This window comes from Zonotrichia albicollis, chromosome 11, assembly GCF_047830755.1.
Source record: "Zonotrichia albicollis isolate bZonAlb1 chromosome 11, bZonAlb1.hap1, whole genome shotgun sequence".
Classification (NCBI taxonomy): Eukaryota; Metazoa; Chordata; class Aves; order Passeriformes; family Passerellidae; genus Zonotrichia; species Zonotrichia albicollis.
The window spans coordinates 2,596,268-2,620,272 of NC_133829.1; the positions used below are offsets into that span (position 1 = coordinate 2,596,268).

At 47.8% G+C, this 24,005-nt stretch overlaps 2 protein-coding genes and 1 long non-coding RNA gene across 4 annotated transcripts in view; 1 reads left to right on the forward strand and 2 right to left on the reverse strand.

Annotated features, from left to right (window-relative positions):
• LOC113458788 (uncharacterized) overlaps positions 1 to 3,204 on the reverse strand; it is a 68,727-nt gene extending 65,523 nt beyond the window's left edge. For both annotated transcript variants that reach the window (XR_012582076.1, XR_012582075.1), the window contains exons 1-2: positions 2,777 to 3,204; positions 1,509 to 1,576 (exon numbers count right to left, since the gene is read on the reverse strand). This is a non-coding gene — a long non-coding RNA (uncharacterized LOC113458788). The remainder of the gene's footprint in view (positions 1 to 1,508; positions 1,577 to 2,776) is intronic.
• A 66-nt stretch (positions 3,205 to 3,270) lies between these two features.
• PARP16 (poly(ADP-ribose) polymerase family member 16) lies at positions 3,271 to 8,545 on the forward strand. Its single transcript, XM_005483485.4, has 6 exons — positions 3,271 to 3,462; positions 4,354 to 4,491; positions 5,275 to 5,481; positions 6,551 to 6,722; positions 7,071 to 7,212; positions 7,834 to 8,545. The coding sequence occupies exons 1-6, from the start codon at positions 3,271 to 3,273 to the stop codon at positions 7,976 to 7,978; spliced, it is 996 nt and encodes a 331-aa protein (XP_005483542.2). The 3' UTR covers positions 7,979 to 8,545.
• Positions 8,546 to 9,109: 564 nt separating this feature from the next.
• LOC102073570 (gonadotropin-releasing hormone II receptor) lies at positions 9,110 to 16,419 on the reverse strand. Its single transcript, XM_074549156.1, has 4 exons — positions 16,108 to 16,419; positions 15,083 to 15,595; positions 14,618 to 14,819; positions 9,110 to 14,334 (listed from the first exon to the last, which is right to left on the reverse strand). The coding sequence occupies exons 1-4, from the start codon at positions 16,396 to 16,398 to the stop codon at positions 13,928 to 13,930; spliced, it is 1,413 nt and encodes a 470-aa protein (XP_074405257.1). The 5' UTR covers positions 16,399 to 16,419; the 3' UTR covers positions 9,110 to 13,927.
• Positions 16,420 to 24,005: the final 7,586 nt, after the last annotated feature.

The window sequence follows — 24,005 nt, forward strand, 5'->3', positions numbered from 1 at the left end:
TATAAAAAGGGATGGCATGGGAAGCCCAGCATCCCCAGAACTGATGTGGTTCCAAGGAAAACCTTTCCCCTCCAGCTCTCCATTCCCATTTCACCACAAGGTCTTTCTTTTCCAGCTTCTCCTCAGGGACTACTGTCTATTCCCACTCCTTAATCACATGCCAGGATGCCCCACTTCCAACAGCAGGGCCCCAGCTGGCAGTGTCCTGCACGTCCTGCTCTTGACCCCATGCTCTGTCCCAAAACCACAGCCCTGGGCAAACCTGGAGGTAAAAGATACAGGATGCAGAAATACCCAAACAAGAGACACACCTTTTGCTGTGTGGTGTGTCATTACTCGTCCCACAGATATCAAAAGCAATAGTCCCCCTCTTTCCTCTAACACAGTAATTGGTATCTTAAATGAGGGCACAGGAATTATTAATATCAGTTCAAAAGCTCAAAATAACAACATAAAATTCCACCTAAATGCATAGAAAGAGACATGTCTACCATTTTCTAAACTTCTTCAACAGGCACCAAAAAATATTACATCTAATGATTTATTAGTGAATGAAATCAGCCAATTAGACAGCCAAGGACTGATTTTGAAAAAAAGGATCACACAGAACAATTTAATATCATGGGAGATAATAAACATGTCCTGAGCTGGATCACTGAATGATGTTGCTAACAGCCTGTCAGAGATATCAGATATTTACAGCAGAATAAGGCACCACATCAGATAAAGTAAAATACATCCTCTCAAGGATATAGAAATATGGAATGGAATCACTCCAGCTGCATTTCAAGTCTGGGTAATTTCCATAACTCCTGAGAAAAGGCTTTGTGTGGTGCTAGCTCTCTTCTTAGGGCACCCATCCATGCTGCTGGCATGTGGGAGACCCTCTGGAGCAAGCAAGTTGAAAAATAGCACAGATCTCACAGACCGGACAATGTTCTAAAGATAAAAACATGTACAGGTATCTACTAAATTGGGTAACATAAACTAAAGGCACCTTTAAAATAATTTTGTCTACATGCTGTCATTAAATATGTCAGACCCAAGCAAGTATTTGTCGTGTCCTAGAAATGATGGCTTAATATTACAGACTTTTTGATGCAGCTGCTATGGAAAGGTGCTTTTCTGGATAAACTAGTAAAAAGCAAGTAAACAAAGCTAAAACTCAATTCAATTATATATATTATTGTGAAATATCTTACAATTTAATGCAACAGTGCACAGGCTATGATCTATCTGGTTATATCCAAAATTTTGAAATTTCATAATTATTAGGTGTATTCAGAATTATTAAAAATTTCAAGTCATTCAAGCGGATGATTAAGAATGGGAATTCTGCACCTTGGGAATCAAGTTCCCTTTTTTTTTTTGCTTTTGACCAGTTTCACCTTAGACAGGATATAACACAGCTGGTGTTCCTATTAAAGAAGGCTGCCAATTGCAGCTCCAGCTATCTCTGGAAATCCAGCTACAAGATGAGAGCCCAGTAAAAGGTATTCACAACTGACCTTAGCATTTTTCTGAGCATCTGTGCAAGCCTGCATCAGTTCTTTCGTGGATATGTGCAATATCCCTCCTGAATGAAGAAACCAAGAAGGGTGTTAGAAGACCTCAAATATTGCTATACATTTCCAAAATTTTACTCAAGATACCAATATCTGATATCTAACAGCATGTGGGCTGAGGAGGCTTCCACCTTGATGATGGGAATTTCGAAGACATTTTGGGACTGGAAAGAGGCTTCACAGCACTAACATCACACCAGCATTCCAGGGAGGAACACTGAGCCTCAATTTCAAGCAACATAGGGAATGCAACCTGATGAAGAGGTTCAATTAAAATGTGAATTCCTCTCCCTTAATCCTGCAATGCCAGCCTGCAGAGATGACTCAGACAAACCTGGATTCTTCCTCAAGACTACAAATTTGGATGACAAAGGGAATTGTTGAGGAGTAATGACATCAACATGTTTTTGACTTAAGTAAGTCTGTTAAAATTAGAGCTACATAAAACCAAACTTGACAGAAAAAACAGTCTCCTCAGATAACCCTTCTAGTTAATCTGCTGTTTCACACGAATGCAATGCCCAAGATGGGAGTTTGTATCTGCCAGGCCCCAGCAGTTGAGGGCAGAGCCCTGGGACCCTCCCTGTGCTGTGCAGAGGATGGGGCACAAGCCACCTGACATGGCCACTGTGCAATTAACACCCCAGCACACTGTCAGCGTCCCCCCTCTGTCCCCTGCCATAGGGTCCTGATGTGCTGGCACTCTGGGTATCAAGAGCTGGGGTCCCCCTCCATGTCCTCTTTGCCCCATGGTCTTGGGGCCTGACTTGGTCTGTATCTGAGGTAAAGGTGACATTTCCCCTCCTGACCCATAAACCCTTCCAGTCTCTGAGAGGAACATGCAATTGCTCCCTTTACTCCCTCCAGGTCACTACCTGAGAATTAAGATGCTGCTGTACCCTGTAGGCCTCTCACAGTTTCCACCTGAAGAGAAAGTACCATTCTCCCATACCCCTCTCCCAGTCTCTACCTGTGAGGGTGACCCCATTTTTCACTGTACCCCTTTTCTCAATCTCTACCTGAGGGCAAGGTGCCATTCCTGTCTCTACTCCTCTCCTGGTCATCCCCTGAGGGGAGGGTGCCATGGCCCACTCTACCCCACTCTTGATCAACACCTGAGGGGACGGCGCCATTTTCCCACGGCACCTCCCTCAGTCTCATCCTGAGGGGAAAGCACCATTCCCTCGTCATACTTTTCTTCAGGTCATTACCTGAGGCAAAGGTGCCATTCCTTTTCGTACACCTCTTCCGATTTCTGCTTGAGGAGAAGGCGCTATTCCCCACGAACCTTCTCCCGGCCTCTGCCTGAGGGGGAGATGCCACTGTGTCCCTGAACCCCGCTCCCGGCCTCTGGCTGAGGGGAAGATGCCACTCTGTCCCTGAACCCCGCTCCCGGCCTCTGCCTAAGGGGAAGATGCCACTGTCCTCTGTAATAATCTCCGGTCTCTACCGGAGGCGAAGGCGCCATTCTCCCAGACCTCCGTCCCCTCTCCCCGTCCCCACGTAACGGGGCACAACCGCCCGCCGCCCTCGCTCCCGAAGGCGCACCGACCGGCGGCTCCGGAGCGGCGCGGGGCGGGCGGAGGCGGCTGCGGGGCGGGGCGGCGGGGCCACGCCGCGGCCCCGGCGGCGGAAGGGGCGACGCCGGCGGGGCGGGCGCTGCCGCCTTGTCGGAGCGGCCGGTGCTCGGCAGCCCCCGCCGGGCATGTCAGCCCCGGGCCCCGGCCCCGGCGAGGCGGCCCTGGGCGCCAGGGAGGCGGCGCGGCGGGACCCGCTGGCCGCCGACCTGCGGTGCAGCCTGTTCGCCGCCGCGCTGCAGAGCTACAAGCGCGACTCGGTGCTGAGGCCCTTCCCGGGCCGCTACGCCAACGGCGACAGCAAGGACTTCGAGGGGCTGGTGAGTGCCTGGGGCCGGCCCGGGGAGGCTGCCCGAGGCGCCAGGGCACCTCCCCCGATGGGGGAGCACGGGCTGCCCGCAGAGGTGAGGGCAGCGGCGCCGAAGGGTCACGGATAAAGTAGGATGAAAGGTTTATCCAGTCAAGAAATCCAGGTTTAAAAGAGTATTTGGGATTCTGACCGATAAACCCACACTGGGAAATGCCCAGATCCGGTGTGGACAGCACGTGAAGTAACAAGCCATAGATAACAGGTAGGGAGCCGACAGGACGAGAGGGAGCGGCCTCAAGCGGCTCAAGATTGAGGATTCTGGCACATTTCTACCCTGAAAGGGTGGCTGGGCATTAGCACAGGCTGCCCAGGGAAGTGGTGGAATCACCATCCCTGGCGTGTTCAGAAAACACGTAGATGTGGCATTGGGGGTCATGGTTTAGTGGTGGGCTTGGCAAAGTTAGGCTAAGGGTTGGACTCGGTAAGCTCAGACGTGTTTTCTACCCTGAATGTTTCTAATATTCTGTGAAGTGTTATGAGAGCTTGCCAACGTTAAATTCAAATTCATATTGAAGGATTTGCATGTTACGTGGCCTGAACACTCCCATGTCAGGTCCACTGCACATGCTGTCCTGTGATAGATTGTTTTCTCTCAGGAGTGTGTCTCTCTGTACAAAACCTACAGATAGCGTTGGTAAATATCACTGTTTGTAACTTGCCTGCTATTTGCGTTCAGAGCAATTGACAAACTTCCCCACAAACTGGAAACAAGTGTTTATATCTCAGAACAGAACCTGGTTTTCAGGGTTGGTTGGGGTGAAATATTGTTTCGTTTTCACTAGAGGTCCCTGTTTAATCGCAATGGCACTAAGGAGCCTGTGCTGAATGCCCCTGTTGTTAGCTTGCAGATACCAAGGCTCTACCAAGCCTCAAAGAGCTTCTGGAATCTGTTCCAAATACAGATACAAGGACCTGGGAGCTGTTTAGTTGGATTCTATCATCTAAAGTCTTCATGATACAAAGTACTAAGAAACAGGAGGTAAGTTTTGAATTCTGAAAATCTAAATTAGAATTTGGTTTTTGAGGCAAACTTGCTCTTCAGACACTATTTCCTCCTCCCAGAATTAAGTTGGTTATTGTGAGAGCATGACAGCTGAACATAAATCCATTCTTCTCTGTATATAGAGAGGGATGTTTTAAAGTAAATTTTCAGGAACACTGGTTGGAAGAAACAGTTACCAATGTCAGTAGTTGATGATGGACAGTGATTGTAGTTGATTACTGCAGCTAATATAGCATGCACGTGCATGGTTTAGGCTGAGAGAGTTCAGTTTGGGTGTCATGGAGCTGGGTCCTGCTTGTCACTGAGAAAGACAACTCTTGTCTTCTGCCCCAAAAAGGGAAAGGTTCAGAGCCACTCAGGCACTTCTGTAACAGGGATCAAAATAGTTGTAGAGATTAGCAGTAAGCTGAAAACAGCTTCTGTTTTTGTTTTTTTCCTCTTGCAAGATCAGCTGATGAATATATTGTCTTAACAGCCAAAGCAGAATTGTGATATTGTCCTTGCATAATAAATTAATTCATAATTACAATTCAGGTTTGGGGTTTTTTCTGGAGACAAGATTAAGAGTTAACTTCAATAACAAGAAACTGGCAGGATTTTTACTGTGCACTTACTCCTTCTGAATTGTGAGAGTGTTGAATTCTAACTCAGAAAAGCATAATCAGAATCCATTAAACACTATGAAGGGATGGGAAGCACAATTTCCAGTGAGTAATCTAACCACATAAACCAACATTGATATTCCTTCCTGTTTTTAAGTACGAGAAGATCCAGGAACTCACAGGGATGTCTGGGGCTGCAGTTCCTGCTCCAGACTATCTCTTTGAGGTCATGTACTGTGATCAAATGAACACTAAGTTTGCTGAGACCAAGGGAGAGCGGGACCTTATCTACGCCTTCCACGGGAGCCGCCTGGAGAACTTCCATTCCATCCTGCACCACGGCCTGCACTGCCACTTGAACAGGGTGAGGCTCCTGCCATTGACACCATCTTCCCTTGCTCACTTGCAGCTGGGGACGTGTTTTAAAAATAGGCCCAGATTCCTTTTGGGGTATGAAATGTGCTGATGCTCTTGTTCTGCTGTGTTCATTTCAGTGTAGGCCTTCGCAGATGGCTGTGTTGGATTTTCTAGTGCAGCCTGAGGGTAAAAATTGGAAGTGGCATGAAACCCTTTTCACCAGTGTGACAAATTATGACTGTCTTTTGCTTCTTTATAAGGAAGTGTAATTCCTCTGAAAATCCTGTCCTGTCTGACAGCCTGCAGCTGGGAAGTGCCTGTCTGCAGAGACAGAGGATAGTGGAGATTTTCTGCCTGGCCTTGTATTCAGCAAAGTTTCAGGTGCTACTTGCCAGTGGAGCCTTCTTAAAATGGTCTGGTTCAGGGAGACATCCCACAGGATTTGCACCTCTTCTGATTTCAGTGGAAGGGAAGTTGAGATTCCTGGCTTTTTGTGTCAGCTGTGAGGCAGCTTTGACGCAGCACCTGCTTGACATTGCAGTCAACCTGGATTGTGTTTTTTCCCCACATTCTCAATGAGTAATGGTTTACTGGGTACAATGGACTTACTGGAGTAATAATTTTAGCCAGTGTGGCAAATTGAAAAGTTCTTTCCTCTTTTCTAGTAAAGCATGGATTTAAATGAAGTAAAGCCTTGTCTTGTTTGGGGAGTTCAGATTACTTGAATGATGACAGTCTCAATAAATCGATGAAATGGCTTTTAACAGCAGTGCAGTCATGTTGATGTAAAATACTTTTGCTGGCAAACTAACTCCAAATCCGGGAAAGCATGAATCTGTCCACACCAAGTGCTCTGCCAAGCAGCTAATTTGAGGGATGGGAGAGGGCAGCAGCCCCACCCCAAGGAAGTTGTGCCAGGACAAAAACAGTGCATGGACCAGGCCCAGCATGGGTCAGAAAGGCCTTTCGTAATTTACCTTCAGGAGCAGAACTGCCAGTCTGAAAGGAAAGAACACTTGTATGTTGTTTGAGGTTTGCAGCACATGATTTTAGGGTGGATTTCTGCTCTGTTTCAGACATCCCTGTTTGGTGAAGGCACCTATCTGACCAGTGACCTGAGCCTGGCTCTGCTGTACAGCCCTCATGGCCTCGGCTGGCAGCGAAGTGCACTGGGCTCTGTCCTCAGCTGTGTGGCTGTTTGTGAGATCATTGACCACCCAGATGTAAAGTGTCAGGTGAAAAAGAAAGGTGAGGCTAGCACAGTAATAACTGTGTAGCAGTTACACCTGTCCTTCATGGTGTTTTTCTTTCCGTGTTAATATCAGTGGCTCCTTGAGCACTGGATGGGAGATTTACCTCCTTGTCACCCTGGTCTGGGCCATAATGTCATCCATACCAAGGATGACTAGGAGTGGTATAGCCTCAAGCAAACTTCTCACTCTATTCTTGGATGCTGAGGGATTCAGGGGAATACCAAGACTAGATTTTTGGTTATCTCATTCCCATTCTTCTGGGGGGTGTGTATGGGGGTGTTGGTTGTTTACTTTTTTTACAGTTACTTGAAGTTCTGCAATTTTTTTTCTTTTCCCAATTCAGATTCAGAAGAAATAGACAGAAAAAGAGCAAGAGTGAAAAACAGCGAAGGGGGAGACGTACCACAGAAATACTTTGTTGTCACAAACAACCAGCTTTTACGAGTTAAATACTTGCTAGTGTATTCACAGAAGCAGCATAGGAGGTAAGAGTTCAGCTGTCTAGAGGGATGAGCTGCTACAACAGCCAGATAAACAAATCTCATTGTTGAAAAACAATAGAAAACAACCAAGAAAGATATACTGCACTGCCAGAATTTGTTTCTAGCCTGTTTCCCATAGAAATAAGTCTTACACCATCATGTTGCCTCTGCCTTGCTCTTTGACATTCCTAGGCTCAGCTAAATTTGCTTTTTTTACCAGACCTGTAAGCACTTAGAGTCTTTGAGAGGTCTAATTATCTGTTTGTGGCAGGAATCCAAGAGTGAATGTCTGGTGAGTGCACCTCTTACAACTGCCTCAGTTTTAACTGTGCCCTTATCTATCCTAAGTGGCAGTGTTCACTCAGCTACTCAACACATGTCTGCAGGCCAGGCAGCTGCAGCTCCAGACCACAGGGAAAGGTGTGAACATGGGGAGAAAAGACAGGATTGTGCACGGAGACTTAAGGAAAAGGGATGTGGTGGAAATCAGGCTGCCTTAGTTACAGAGATTGTGGAACAACTTTCTGTTTTTATAGGATTTGCTTAAAATAATGAAGCCTGAAATACTTTTTGCCAAGATATTTGTGCATCTCTGACAGAATTCATGCTCTTTTCCCCTTTCAGGCCTTCTAATGAATCTTCCTGGTTCTACACCCACCGTTTTGCTGTCATGATGATGCTGTACCTGCTGTTGCTGATAGGGATAGGGGCCAGCAACTCACCAACCTTCATCTACTACTGGCACAGAATGTTTGACTCGGAGAGATGAACCAGCGAGATGATAAACTGTTCATTTCACCACGTGCCTTAACAATAGCTGATCTGCAGTGCACTGCCTCTCTTCCAGAGCTCTGGAAATAAAGGTGCCCACTTCTGTCACCAATATATTAATCCTCATGGCATCTCTGCAATTATTCTTATTTCTGTGTTCCTGGGATTCATGAGGATGCCTAGTACAGCTGAAAAGGATCACTGTGGTGCAGCTTAGCATGAGCCAATCGTTAAGGGTCCATGGAAAAAAGGTTATTTAAGATTAATGACAACTAAGCATGGAAACACTCAGGTGTAACTTATTTTCTGTCAAGCTGAAGTATGTTTGCACAAGTTGGAAAGGAGGATTTTTCTGGATGTCAGGCAAAGCAACCTGTTTGGGAGTCTTATCAGTGTGTTTTCAGAAACTGAATCTCGTGATGTTTGGCATGTATCAATGCAGATGGAATTACTTTTAAAATTTTAAAACTAACTTTGGCCAGGAATTTTTATATTTGAGCATAATGATTGTAAGGAAAAAAAAATCAGCAAGAAATAAAACAACCGCCAAATGGAAGAACTTAAATGGTTTCTAGTATGTTTTTTTCCCCTCTGTAGAACATTGTTGTGTTTTAATCCCAGCTGGCAGCTAAGCACAAATCCAAAACATAGTTACTGCACTGCTATGAGGAAAATTCATTGTATCCTGGACAAAACCAGCACAAATATCTACAAGGCTTGTGGTCTCAGCCGTGATCTATCTTATCCTAGCTTACTGTGCAGATTAGACAAACCCAGGGTTTTCAGCATCAATACTGAATAAGGATTGTTCTTACCAAACTGGGTATTTGTGATAGAATACACAATGTGCAAGTTAGTAATGCAAGATACAGAGGGCAATGCTCTCTCCTCTCTCCCTCCTGTCAAGTCATCTGTGTTTGCTGTTTGTTGTGTTTGCAAAGCAACCTCCAACTGCCTGAAACAGAAAAGGGAGCAAAGCACTGTCCTCTGATTAGTGACTGGGCATGGGGTAGTCCCATGAAGACCCAGGGATTCTAGGCTAAGAAAAGTCAGATAGGTGCCACAGTTCAGTCTTACAGTCCAGCCTTTAGTAGATTGGATATATGCAGATTTTCATTGCACAGTGAACCCTAACCACAAAAAAAACCCCAACTCATCACATATTTCCAGCAAATGATTATGTGATTACTAGCTTACTCATTAAATATTTCAAAGAAAATCTCTTATTTTTCTGATGTTCTGGTACCTAATTGCCAGAAATAATGTCCTGGTAATCAAGTTTTTTAATTCAAAGCTGAGAACAAGTTCATTTACAGCAACCCCTCTTCTTGGTGACTGGAGCTAGACACATTTATCCCGGTTAATTTTGCTGCCAGAACAAATTTATTTATTCACCATACAGCTTGCAAAACAAGAACATTATAATCCAATTCCCCATTGCCTTTAAGAGCCTGTTAATAATGCTCACTGTCAAAGGACGCTGCAGCGCCTCAGCCCAAGAAGTGTCCGTGCTAATTATAGCAGAGATTTGCAATTAAAATATACATAAACAAATAATTTATTGTGCAGCATGTTCAACTACTTTATAGTTTACTCCTTGATATTTCAGTGCAGAAACTTGGGGTTTGGGATGTGCAAAAGGGTCATGGGAATATTTGCCTATTTTTGTCTTCCTCAGCATGTTATATTAAATGTCGTGCCATGTAAATATACAAGTTTAGGGGAGATAATGTGCCAGCCAGAAAACCTGGAGGTATTTTATGCTGTCTAAAGGGTACTGCTTTGTAAAAGCCTGGTTTGTTTGAAAAAAACCCCTTCTTTTGGAACAGATGGGCTGTTTGGGGCCCTTTGGAAAAGGAGGAGGTTGAGCAGCAGTTGTGGCATGGCTGTCTGCTGCACTGCAGGGAAAGGCACAAACCTGGGAGCTCCTGAGCCAGATGAAAAGAACACAGCAGGGATTTAAAACTCTTTTCTTTGGGTTTCTTTGCATAGGAAAGTTTCTGAGAGTAAGCAGAAGTAATAATAGTTCCAGGCTATGTCCCCAGAGAGCAAGCATTGTGGGGGCTCATGGCAGACACGCACATCCAGCTCTGCAATGAAATCAGCAGGTATCAAAGGAAAAAAAAAAAAAAAACAACAAAACCAGCTTTTTCTGCTTTGATCAGTTTGAATAGACCCCAAAAAAGGAGGTGGTTTCAGGTGGGGGCTGATGGATGTGTCTGGAGTATCCCTTGGAGAGCTTGTAGCCCCATTCCTCATGCTCAGGCCTGCAGGGATTCTGGGCACAGCCTCATCATTGCTTCAGCTCCACAGCTGTGGAGCGAGGCAACAGCAGTGGGAAAATATTTTAAATACATTTAAGGTGCTCAGATCCTACCTAGCAGCCTGGCAAAATACTTAATATCCTACTCCCACGCTTGTTTTCGGAGCTCCCTGCTGATTTCAGCATGTGTTTCCCAACGTGGCGAGGGGCAGTCAGCTGGATTAATGTGGGTATTGTGCTGAGTAACTAACAGTATTATGAATTAACCCAAGGTTTGTGTTAGCCTCTTAAGCCACTTGCGTGGCTCTTTGAACATGCACAGTGCTATAAAAACACTAACAGGGAATGAATCAGAATTTCCTCCCGAACAAAGGGCCGCTGTGTTTGAAGCAGGCGGCCCAGGGTGAGGTCGAGGAGTTGTAAAATACAGAGCTACCTGCTCTTATTAATATGTTCATTACATTACTGTGGTGAATATTAGGGAATTGTTACCAAATTAGACAAATCTGATCCTGCCTGGGACTGCAAGAAGTGTGGTAACTGGTGTTTCCTTGGTGGGAATGAGCAGGTTTTGAGGAAGCAGGAGAATTTTCCTCCAACAAGCATAAATAGATAATAAATATAAAAAGTATTTTCTCTCTCTCTATTTTATATATATTTATATACAGAGATCTCAGGAGCCAGCTGAGGAGAAGGGCAGGTGCTGTTGGAGACAAAGGGTTTGAGGCAGTGGGGGGAGAGAGAAGGAAGCACCACAGAAAGCAGAAGCACCCCTGGGTCGGGGGGAAAGCGAGACTTGGGGATTCATGCTCCTAAGAAGCGATGCAAGAATCTTGTGCTTTCTAAAGTGTAAGCAAATACAAGAAAAGCAGAATCAGAAATGCAGGAATATACAAACCAGGCCTGGGCTTTGGCCTACCTCTGGCAGGACCCAGACTGATCCCAGCTTCCCCAGGGAGGTGCTGCCCACCTGCTTGCTCCCCCTTGCTGCATGCAGTGGCCACATGGCTCAGCAGCACACGTTCTCAGTGACATTTTCCTTCTTTCATAAAAGCTGTCACTTTGGGCACCTTGCCCACACTCCAGACTCCACAAGATGTCACTTTGAACATCAGCAACAGGAGGGAAGGTACGAAAGAGATGGGCAAAAGGAGCAGCACTGGAGTGCCTGCAAGAATCCCAAGGAATGTGCCATGCTTCCCCTAATGACTAAGGTACATATGCTTGCCAGAATTCCCATTTTCCTACTCTTCATAGAGTAGAGATGTTTTCCAATCTAAATTATTGCAAGATCAGAGTCCCCCTAAATCCAAACCCACTTTTGCCTTTTCACTGTACCCATGGGGTGTAAAATCCTTCCCACAAGGAAAAAAAGTATTTCTTGCTCCTCAGAGAAGATCTCTGAGCTCTCCTGTTGCTGGGCAAGAGGAGACGTGTATGAGCAATGTTGTATCTGTTCTCTCCCACTCAGCAAAAAGTGGATGAAGACAATTTTCAGTAGATTAAAGACACTTTCCTACTTATTCAAGGCTTGCCAGAAAACTAACGCACCTTCAAGGTCTGCCTCCCATCAGCAGTACAAACAAAGAGACCAAAGGAGTGTCTGATGAATAAATTAGCTTCCCCTACTGCAAGCCATTCCCATCACCTTACAAGAAGCCTTTTTTGCCAGTCTGGCATCAGGCACCCCCTGCTCTGTTAGCATTGGGTAATTAACTTTGAGCAGAACGAGCCCAGCAAAGCCAAGCTGCGATTACGCATCTCATTGGAGTTTGGATGCTTCCTAAACGGCTCACGCTTGTCCCCACCAGTTGGTCTGGGCTCCTGCAGTTCTAATTGATTTTTTTTTTCTCCTTGGGCTACATGTTTAGCATAAATAATAATTAGTACCAGAAGGGCAAGGACTGGATACCCAAGTGCAGTTCAACATCACTGTGAGCACTGTGGCTTCCTGTGCCCTCATTGCCCAGCCTCAGCCAGCCTGCAAGGACTGCTTGCCACCCCTCTAATTTCAATGATTTGTTAGCTGGTGAACTGGGAGACCAATGCACATCTTTTCTGGCTGATGGGGAGCCAACACCTCTTGGAAACAGGGTTGAGAAAAACCCCCCTCAGTGCCCAAAGGAGATTTGTTTTCTAGAGGGGAAGACATCTCCCAGCTCCCTACACACGCAACCACAGCAAGACAAGGGTTGTTTTTAAAACAAAGCTCTTTCATCCTGATAAAGTCCAGATGCTCATTCAAAGCTGCAGTGGCCACAAAAATAGCCGAGAAACTGCCTCCTGCCAAGTCCAGAGCTCCTGAGCTGTCCAAAGCTTTAACTAAACTAAGAAAACAACAACCCACCTGGCTTAAAACTGAATTTCTCTTCAAAAGCAAACCCCATATTTAATAACAACCAACACAGAATGAAAAAAAGAAATAATCCACTATTTCTAATTACCTGGAAAGGACAACACAGTTGAAAAAAACCTCATCTCTTCAACCCACACCCAGAGAAGAGACTTCTGCCTTCACAAACAACTTTGGCACTATGGTAGAAAGCAAACAACCCATGTTACTCACCACAGCTCAGCTGATCCCTCCAAAAGTCCTCCTTGCCCTCATTTACCTCCATCTGGCACTAAAGGGGCTGGTGGAGCCCTACCAGCTGCATCCCATCCCTTCCATCATTGGGACACTTCAAACACACCTGTGGGGTGGCTGCACCTGCTCTGCTGAGGCAGAGCTGAGGGGCTGGTGCTGCTTAGGGCAAAGAAAATGTGGCCTGCATGTGGCCTGCAACCTGCCAGCTTGAGCTCTGGACGTGGGGACAGAAAGGGGCAGTGTCAGGTCTGGTTCTCATTACCCCAAATACTCTCTCTCTCCTGGTTTGCCCTGTGCCCCACAGAGCTGCTGTGTAATGATGTGTCTGTCTGTCTGTACCATCCCCTTCACACCAGAAAACAGTAGCAGGGACTGTTTTCCCTTCTGGCTCTCTTCAGAAGAGAGAAGAAACCTCGCCCCACCCTGCTGTGGTTCTTTGTACCACTCCTGCCTAAGTCCCTCCATCTCCACAGCACTCCCTCCCTGCCCACCATGCCTGGGGTATGAATGCCCCTGCATTAGTCAACCTCCAGATATTTAGATCTTTCCCAGGGCTTGTCACATAGCCATGGGAGAACCAGGCAGGTTCTGAGTCAGGAGATCTGAAATTTCCAGAGAGCTTTTCCTACAACGGGTGAAGAAAACAGAGTAAAAGCCTGTGATCACACCTTTGCAGGCTCAGGCTGGCACCATCCATGCAGCTCTACAGCTGGGTGTAGGTGCAAAGGGCACTTGAAGACCAGCACTCCAGAGACATGACCTGGGCCACAGAGGAGATGGTAAATTTCCTCCCAGAGGTTGAAGCTGGAAGTGTGGAGAAGCTTGATCCCAGAATCAGGGCTGGAGCATGTGTCAGGTACAAAAAGGATATTTTTCTAGTTGTCACACCACCGCCAGAATACAGCAGAATGACCAGAAATACCCCCAAATTTTTCACCCTGAGTACAGGAAGAAGACACATTCTCAGTTTCTGGCCAGAAATCCTCACCCACTAAAGGTGAGTAGGGAACCTTGTCATGACAGTCTCCAAAATGGTCTTACAGGACAAAATAGTCCCAAAGCTGTGCTTGCCATCCCCTTGTGGGTACATCTCTTCATCAGACCGTGCTGACAGTTGTCCCATTGGAGCCCCCTGATGCCACCCCAGCATTTGCAGCACCATCCTTGGTGTTTTTCTCTGAGGCTGAGATGGGTTTGTGTCTCTTTTGCCTGGTGATGGCTGTTTCAATGCCCCTGAGACACAACTGCACATCCTCCCGAAAGGAAGGGGTGTACAGTCCATAAATGATAGGGTCAGTGCAGGTGTGCAGCAGGCCAAAGAGGAAGAAGCTGTGGTTGACATACTCCGGCATCTTCTGGATCATGGCTGGCTGGAACCAGTACCACAAGCCCAGGAGATAGTAAGGGGTCCAGCAGATGATGAAGGTGGCAACAATCACTATGGTCATCTTGAGAGTCTTCATGCGTGCCTTGGAGATGTGTTCGTTTTGATTTCTTGTCAAACCTGCCAAGGAGAGTCAAAAAGATAATTGAAGATAGAGGAAAACCAAAACAACATAACCATCCATGACTCTGCTTCTGCCAGAGAGGGAAGACCATCTCATAATCTGGTCCATGTCCCACAGGATGCAGAAGACAGCAAGGGCTGGGGTCAATAAGTTTGTGCAAAACCTCTTAGTTTGTGCAAAACTTCTTAGCTTTCAAAGGATGTTGTGACACACCCAACAACAATTCCAAGATGGAGAAGTTCAGTCATGGAGGACATTAAAGGGCTGGGATCTACTTACCTTTATTGACCTTTAGCTGCTTACTGATCTCCCAAAGGATGCGGATGTAGCAGACGATCATGACGCTCAGGGGGGTGATGTAGAGGGTGGTGAAGGTGAACATGTTGTAGACAGTTTCCTCCCAGTGTGCTCGGAAGCTCCCATGAGTAACACACTGGGTGAAATTCCTTCCCGGGATTGTGTTCAGGTGGAAGAGGAAAAGCTGAAATGGAGAACCAAATAAAAGCTCAGAAAGAATTTGGAATAGAGCACCACATCCTAGGGATGCTGCTGGCTGTGCATGGAGAGCACCTTCCTGCTGGTGTCAGACTGGGAGACAGGCTCTGGGCACCGAACTCATGCCTTATTCTGGTGCCTGTGGAGTCCATGGATTGGGATGGACTGTTGGGGATGTTGGGATGGAGAAGCCCTTTTCCAAAACCACCCAGCCTAGGCAAACTCCATGGGGAGGACACTGAACTTTACCTGGGGCAAAGCCAGGAGCACGCTGCCAGCCCAGGCAGCACGGAGCAGCATCCCGTTGCGGCGGTGAGCACGGGAGAAGGGATGGAGGATGGCTGCGTGCCGGTCCAGGCTGATGACCACCAGTACCAGGGCAGCAGCGTACATAGCAAAGAGCTTGAGGAAGTTGAGGACCTTGCAGGAGATGTCCCCTCCATACCACTGCACTGTCACGTTCCATGCTGCATCCAGAGGCATCACCATCACTGTCACCAGCAGGTCAGCCAGTGCCAGGCTGAGGATCAGCGGCTGCACGTGGGATTTCCTCCTCTTCCTCAGCAGGCTGCCCAGCACGGCTGCATTGCTGCCTGCTGCCAGCAGGAAGAACATGGCTGTGATGATCACACGGACCTTGGCTGCTGGGGTGAACCGGGGCTCCACCCAGTACTGGGGGAACGCAGAGGCCGAGACATTGGTGTCCTCCTGCTTGGTGGGGCAGTGGGGAGATGGAGGGAGCTGCTCCTCGCTCATCCCCTGCTGAAACACAAGCAGCAAAGCGAACCTCATCTTAGGGGCTGTGTAGGGCTGCAGCTTCAACAAAAGTGGGGAGATGGTGGGATCTGCACTGGAGGTACCAGCAGCAGTCTGTCCCATTCTGTCTTGTCCCATCCTGTCCCTGCCTGTCCCCTCTGTGTTGCCCATTTTGCAAAGTCACTGTGTCCCCCCACCACGGTGACCCAGCCTGGCCACCCTCTCTGGCTCACCCCTGCTGTAGCTACAGTGACTGCTCACACAGACATATATTTTTAGCTCTTTGCAAGGTGGCTGAGCAGCTGGGAAAGCAGGAGTGGTGGCCAGGACCATGGAACCAGTCACTGTCTGCCAGCATCCTGCTGGGAATAGGTCATACCAGAGCTGGCTGAGCCTGTGCTGGGGCAGCTGTGCTCGGTTCAAGGACTCGTCCTTCCAAAGGGAGTTTGTAAGCAGGGCTCTGTTTTTTAGAAACCCCACAACCCTTCCCATTATTGCGTTAAACCTTAATGATCTACCTCCATTTCAAGTGCCAGATCTGGGGTCATGGGCAGGAGCAGCAGGGGTGACCAGGCAGGAGAGGGGGGATCCCACACTGTCCAGAGTCCTACAGTGGCTCCTGGGAGAGGATCACAGTGGCATTTAGCAGGCTGGACCTTCCCAGGACCCAAGCAGCACCAGCACAACACCTCTGTCCCTTTCCCTTCTGGAGGCAAAGCAGGAGGAGGAGGGAAAGGTAGAACCCTCCCTACAACAGGGGTGGCAGGGGAGTGATGAGCAGTGTGGTTGTCCCCCACGCTTGATTTCATTGCCCTTTTTACCTGAGTAGAACTCACGTTTTAAGGACACAGACACTTTCAGCTCCTGTGGTCACAAGCTGTTTACAGTCCCAGCTGCAGGTACAGCACATCTCCTACTGTTTCAAGCACCTTCCTGTTTGCTGATTCCAAAATAAAGTATTCCTTACCTTTGTACAAATAACAGGAACAGCAGAGATCAAATCTGTCTCCCCAGTTCTGCAACAACACCTTGCTGCAATGAGCCCTCCTCCAGCCCCACCACACCCCCCCCGAGCCCCCTTCCCCTTGCTTCCTTCACCCCTCCCTCCCCAAAGACCAAGTGAAAAAACAAGCAGCAAAAAGAAAGAACAGCTAAAAAGTACCAAGTTGCTTCTCTGGAAGAAACGAGAAATCCGAGCGCAGGTCAGGATTATCCCAGCTGACGGGAACATACCTGGCACACGCATGCCCTGATGCTGAGAGAAGATGCTCCGTGTCTTTCCCACGGGTCCCCCTCCGCTGCGGTGCTGAGTCAGGATGCTCCAACGTTTCCTTGCATCAGATCCCTGCAACAAACCTTGAAGCAGTAAAATCTCCCCTTGCCAGCAGGCAAGCCAGGAGCGACGCTGCTGTTAGCACAGGCATATGCAGGCATCTGGAGATGGGAATGCTGCTGCAAACCCTCCCTGCACCTGCAAACCAGGAGTGGGGCACACCGAGGCAGGCACCCATGGGCAGCCTGGCTCAGGCAGCCACCATCAGCCCTGCCCTTGTCAGCTTAATGAGCTGCCCACTTAATGAGCAGGCAGCGGGGATGATGACAAAGCTGCTGTAATGCAAGAAACAGCCAAAATTCAAAACGTTGTGGCCAAATGTGGCTCTATCAGGGATAAGTGCCAACACTCCCTGTACTGGTTTGCTATAAATACAGGAGAATGAGTTAATTATCCTGGGAGTTAGTGATGAACGTCCCGTTGCTCAGACAACCGAGAAACTCGCAGACACGCGCACACACACCTCAGGGATGCTCCTGGACCACACGGGTCCATGGAAGCATCACAGGTACATGCTTGGACTGGAAATGCTGCAAGGAGGGAATTAATAAGGGGAAATGTGGTTCATTTTGCCATTTTAATGAATACACTTTTTTTCCTGCAGTCTATCAGTTCCCATCTGGTTCTTTCTGTATTTCTTGCAGCATAACACAAGAGAGGGGAAGGACCTTGGGAGGGACAAAGAGCTCAAAAGAGCTTAAAAAATATGAAGTGCAATGTGAGGACAGGGAGGGAAACTGAGGACATCCTGCTCTTCTGGAGCTGTGGGGGTGAAAGAGGGACAGCCCCAAGCCCTGCTGGGGCCAGCACTGGCAAACACACTCCCAGGGGTTTCACTGGGACTTTAATGACATGCAGACAGACTTTCACATTTTCCAGGCTATTAAATTAAAGAGTACGTGATATACAGGTCCCTGCAGATCCCAGGCTGGCAGTGGTGGCTCTGCATTGTTCCCCAAGAGGAGGAGATTCCCTTTCTGGAATAGGTTTTCCATTATTAAAACTAATCCCACTTATTTCAGGAGGAAATGCCTGAGCTCTGAGGGTGGTTGCACCATCTCTGAGGCTGCTGTGCTAGCAGGAATATTCCTGGGCACAAACAGAAAAGATATTTTCCCCTTTTCCAATTTGACTCTTAAACCTTTGTGGGTTTAAGAGTCAACTTGTGTGGCAGAGGGACCAGCTCCTGAGACACAGGAGATGCTGCAGGCACTGGACCATGTTTGCCCTGGAATCCCCCAAACTCTCCATCACTTCTGCATGGAGCTGTCAAAAGGGATCAGGAATGAAACTCTGCTCAGAGTCACAGAAAGCAACTCTGTATTTATCTGTAGTGCTTTCCATACAGGGGGAAAGAGGAAAGCAGACCTTGCTGGCACTGCCAGCGAGCACCAGCCAGCCCTGCCACATAGGATGGGACTGTCCCCATCACCTCCTTTCCTGACAGGGGCATCACCCACCAGTGCCTTGGAAACGAGCCTGGCCCTTGGGGGACAAATAGCACAAAATCTGCACAGAAGTTGGGTGGAAGCCTGTTTGTTCCAGCAGCCACCTCCTCCTGACATTAGGCTCCTGCTTAAAGCTGAGATTAATTAGGCCCCACACACTCATCCTTATTTTCCCTTTCATTCAGCCCTTTGCACCTGCATGAAAGCAATTAAGTAGCAAGTCAGGAATGTATTCCCTGTTTGTCCTTCATCCTGGCTGATGGCCTTCTTGTCTAGAAATGTCCTCTCCATCCCTGGCTGTATGATGCAAGAGAGGGACAGGATTTTTCTTGGGAATTGTAAGCCTTGCTCATGACACAACAAAGCCTTAAGTCCCTGTTTGGAGAGGATTTTTTTCAGCATACCATCACACAGAAATGTCCTGGGCATGCATTAGCAATAAGTCTTATTTTAAGGGTGGGGTCCCTTATTGAAATGACTGCTTTTCTCCAGCATTTGCACAGTAACCCCCTTGTGTTTTCTCTCTTTTTTTCTTTTGCTCATCTCCTCAAAGGTCAGTTTGGATGTTGTCTGCATGGCAGCCTTCAGCCGAATCTCTGAACACTGGTTTAACGATCAGAGGGTTTTGGTGTCCAGGATTAGGAAACAGTGCTGGCAGGCAGGGCTTGTTTCCATACATCCCACCTTGGCTCTTCCCGAAATCTCCTCCTCTTGGGATGCTGCCCCAGTACATCCCCAGAGCTGCAGTCCAGTGCTGGGTCATGAGGGGACAGAGCTTCCCCCAGCGTCTCCAAATAGGACTGATCCCCCCAAATCCACATGGATCATCCCAGGATGCTGGAAAAAACAGAAATCAGGAACCACACTGGGTGATACAGTCCCAGGGACAATTTCTGCATGAGCAAACCTTGAATAAAAATGCAAGTGCTGTGTTTTTCCATCAGACACCCTGTATATACTGGGATCTATCTCATCAAGAGAGAGCAGTGTGGGATATAATTTCCATTAACCTATAGCAAACACAGGGCAGGGAACTTGCTTCTGTTGTTTCTGATAAACCACTGCTGGGGGCTTGGCTTTCCAAAGAGAAAAACTTGTATTTTCCTCTCTGAGAGAAACTCCAGCTGCTGGTTGTTGTGGGGGGTGAGGATGGGAGATTCTTTTGCTGGACTCATCGCCCACACCCTCCCTCCAGGCAGGTGCTTCTGCCAGGCTGGGTGCCCAAAACCTTCCCTTTATTCAGAAAAACCTCATGATTTCAGAGTGTTTTTAATGCTGGGGATTCTTTTTTCCCCCCTGCAATTCTTCTCCTCCTTCTCCAAACCTTGAATTGTCTCAGGAGCAGCTCATCCAAGGAAATTTTTGTCTCATACTGGACTCGAAACAGAAAGTCTAGTCAGGGACATCTGACATGCAATGTTTTTGTGAGTAAATACCAGCGTCCATGAAGTCATTTCCCGGGGTTAGAAATGAGCTCACCTCTGGAACAGCTTCTCTTCTTACCCAAAGTTCACAAGTCAAGTGATTGGGAAGCTCCCAATTTTCAGCCTTTTCATTAAATAACAGCATCATAAAAATTAGCACGGTGCCACTGTGCTGTAAGTTACAAACAGATCTGAAACAGGGCATCACCCAAAATTCCCCAAAATCTCTGCAGCAAAAGACAGAGACACAAAGCCCAGTGATCACCAGGGATAAACCAGCACCTCATTCTGCCTGCTCAGCCAGCCCTGGCTGCTCTGTTGAACCTGCCAAGGAGGGATGGTAATTGCTGCCCCTCCTGGGGATAATCTGGATCACTCCATCCCCCTCCTAAAAACCTGTGTTTAAAGCAGAGGGAGGGATCTGTCCTGCCTTCCTGGCTCAATTACTTGGTAAACTGTGCCTTTAAACCATTTCTTGGTGAGACAATGCTCTGTTTCTGATTCAGCTTTGGATATCAAAACCTCACTGATAAAAACCCTTCTTGGGGGTTTCACACCATGGGACAGGGGTACCAGGAAAAACGTGCTCAAACCTGCTGCAATTCCCACCTTTCGATAGCCCAGGCTGGTGCTCCTGATGCTGCTGAGCTCAGATGCCCAGAGCATCATTCCCAGTGATTCCCCAAATTTACATCTTTCCACTCAGAGCTGCTCTCAGGGACATGTCAACCTGAGTAACATCCCTCTCCTCATCTCTAAACTGGAAAAGAAAGAGGATGGAATTTATCATCTCAGACCAGACCCTGAGGTCAAGCCTGAAGAAACATGCTGGGATCTGGTGCCGAGCCCTTTCTGCTCACCACCAAGGGATAAAATCTGGTGTTGTGTGTGCATCACTGTCCCACTCAGCTGAGCTTCCCTACAGCAGCTTCGCTTTCCTGTCCAGGCTGGAATTTATTTGGGGAGGAAATTATGTGGGAACTTTCACCTGGTACCCCAGTCCCCAGTAAAGCAAGAAAATCACCCACAGGGTCAGTGGAGGGGCCATGGGTCCCCTTCAGCTGCAGCATGCACTGACCCAGTAAGGGCTCTCACTGCCCTAACGGGATTTTTTTTTTTGAGCTGGAAGAAATTATGAAATGCCAATGTTTTCGTTGTGACTAACCATGGAAGTGAACAATTTTGCCCTTGTTTTTGGACAGGGTTTAGTGGCTCTCCTTGCCTTTGCTTTCTGTGCCCTCTTTTATCCTCTGCTTTTTTTATTCCTTGTGGGACCTGTCCATAGTGTTGCTCCAAATATCCTCCTCCCTCCAAACTCTCAAATAGGATTGTGTGTCCCAAGGCCATATTTTGGTGCTCCCTTTGGATGCTCCTTCCCAAACATTGGCCAAATTCAAGAGCTGCTCTCCTTTGTTTCACTGGGGGAGAGCTGAGATGTGGGGAAAGCTGACATCCCTGTGGGACCCTTGGCAGTTACACAGGGCATGAAGGAGCAAAAAGCAGGGAACACCTCCCCTGACTCCTCTTTCTCATGAGCTCCATATCTCCAAGCAGTTTTCAAAGCTTAAAGATACTCCTGGGTGAACTTTATGCAGGCACATGATCCTTCTCTATGCTTTTAGGAAAGGATCAGTTTCTGGGTGGGGAGAGATACCATCAATGCTAAATTTGATGAGCTAGAGGGATATAATTTCTGCTCCCCAAATCTGCTTTTACCCTCCCTCAAGAAATCTGCTCTGAGCCAAGCTATGGGGCTGCAGGAAGCCAGTGACTGTCCCTTAGGATGAGCATCAGTGCTGCCATCTCCCCCCATCCAGATTTGTCTTCCCAGGGAGGTGTTTCTGGGAGCCAGCATTCAAGTTGCTCCTGCCGTTTCTCTGCAGAAATGCTCATCTCCTATGCTGCGTTTGCAATCTGCTCCCTGCAATTTTTGTCTCAGATGGGACAAGGTGTTCACACCAGGAGCTGCCAGGCCTTCCTCCAGCAGCTCTTGGCCCCACCAAAGCCTCTGGTGTGCTCCCAGCAAACACACATTTACCCTGCAGCGAAAGCTGATCTGGCCACGTATTCCAGGGGGAATCCCAGCAGCGCTGCAATTAGCTCGGCAGAGAGCGGCTTTTCCAAGCATGTCCTTGGCATCGTGCATGAGGTCATGAGATACTTCACATCTCCGGTCGCCCCCATGACCACAGGCACTCCAGGAAGGGGAGGCATTTCCAGGCTCTCTTTTGCCAGTGGGGATGCTGGCAAACCCTTCTGGAGCTGAAACCTGGGGCTGGATCAACAACGATTACCCCAGCCCAGACACGGCCCCACATTGCTCAGTGCAGAAATTAACCTGACAGAAATTCCCACATGGTTCAACCAGGAGTGCCCACTGCCCTCATGGCTCCATCTCTTTCTGTCCATCCCGTGTAGAGGCTCATCCAAACACTAAAAAACACTTCTTAACTCAAAGCTTCACTTTCACTGCCATCACTGTTGCTTCTGGTCTGACTTACACAGCCTACACCTCTCCAATGTGCTGCCAGTGCAATCCCTGCAAAATAGGATAAAGACAAACTGGAAGAACCAAGCCTCAAGTGTGTGATCCTGCACACTCATGGATCAGGCAGGATTTTGCTGGTTTTTAGGAAAAACTGGCTGATGTTTTGCTGGTGTAAATCACTGCATACCTGCCCACTTCAACTTGGTTTATAGCAAGAATATGGAAGAAAAGGCACAAATGAGACCATGATCACCATCCCATGTGTGGGAGGCTGCTCCCCATGCCAGCATGGGTGCACAGCCTGGAGTGCATCCCAGCCCAAAGCCAATACCCATAAACAGGAGCAATAAATCAAGGATTTCTTCAGGAGAAATGAATTACCCAAATCAACATGGACTTTGACACAGGATGGTCTTTGTCCACCCATCCCTGTCCAGAGCTAAAGCAAACAGCTGGTGGACTGTGGGTTGGAGCTCTGCTCCTGCCCTTCCTTTGCAGTGTAAATGTCCCCATTGAGGTGCTGTCCTGGCTTGGACCTGGCCACATTCCCATTCACGCCTGTTCCCATCCTGCAACCGCTTTTACATCACTGATCAGAGGTTGTGCAATAGCTCAGGCCCTGCCACATCTGTGGGCAGGATGTTCCCCACACCATGGTGCTGCCCTGCAAGTGTCCCTGAGGAGTTAATGCTCCAGGGAGAGACTGGGATATCCATTATTCATGGAGGGCTTGAAAATAATGGCTTTCTCCATCTCAAAGAGAGTTTCCAAATGAGTCAGTATTTTTATCTTAATTTCCCCAGCTCAGACACTTAATTAAAAAGGGATTCACTATTGAGGCACTTCTGGTGTTCTCACAGCATCATGGTTTCTGCCTCTCCAGGCTCTGATGGGAAGGAGAGACAGCAGATATGGCCATGGCCATAGGAGGGAAATACCAGTGGGACCCTTCTGCAGCCCAGGACATCCCAGTGAGCAGTGAATCCCTCCCCAGGGTACGTGGGTCTGTATGTGTGCAGCAGGGTGGAAGGTGACAGTCCCTGGGTACTCCAACAGCAAACATGCCCTGCAAAAGCACCAGCAAAAGCCCTTTTCCTTTACAGATGGAATCATGGAACAGAGGGCACTCTTTTACATGTCAGGAGTCAGTTGTGTTGTGCTGGTGCCAGCGGATATGTGGGGGCTTACCCTGTGGAACAGACCCCACAACCAGCACAGGCACTTACTGTCTCCTCACTCCTGGCTCTTTCACCACTGCAGAAAAAAACTTCCTGAGCTTCAGAGCTAAAATCAGCCCTTCCCTGGATCCTGGCTCTCCTGAGGTCCTCACTGTGCTGCCTTTTGTATCTGTTCCATAAATGATGTTTATGGAGCTGAGCACTACTGAGCCCCAGTAGAAGCTTTAGCTCCCAAGCAAATCCTTCCAGAGGGGAAAAAGGTCCACTCACTCCTTCTCTCCCAGTCATAGCCTGTAAATCCTCATCCACACAATGAAAACAAATTCCAGTAATTCATTTTTTTGGCTCTTTTCCAAAGATTTTAGGCAGCTGGAGTGCAATTTTGTGCTGATGAAGCGGTGGAGGAGGGCTTAAGTGAAACAATATTGTGGTGGCTGCGAGGTTTGCTGGTGTTTCAGAGCTCAGAGGGAACCTCAGGGACCTGCCACATCTCCAAGTTCTCCTACAAACCATGGAAATCGCCACTCCGGCTCCTGGGACAGCAA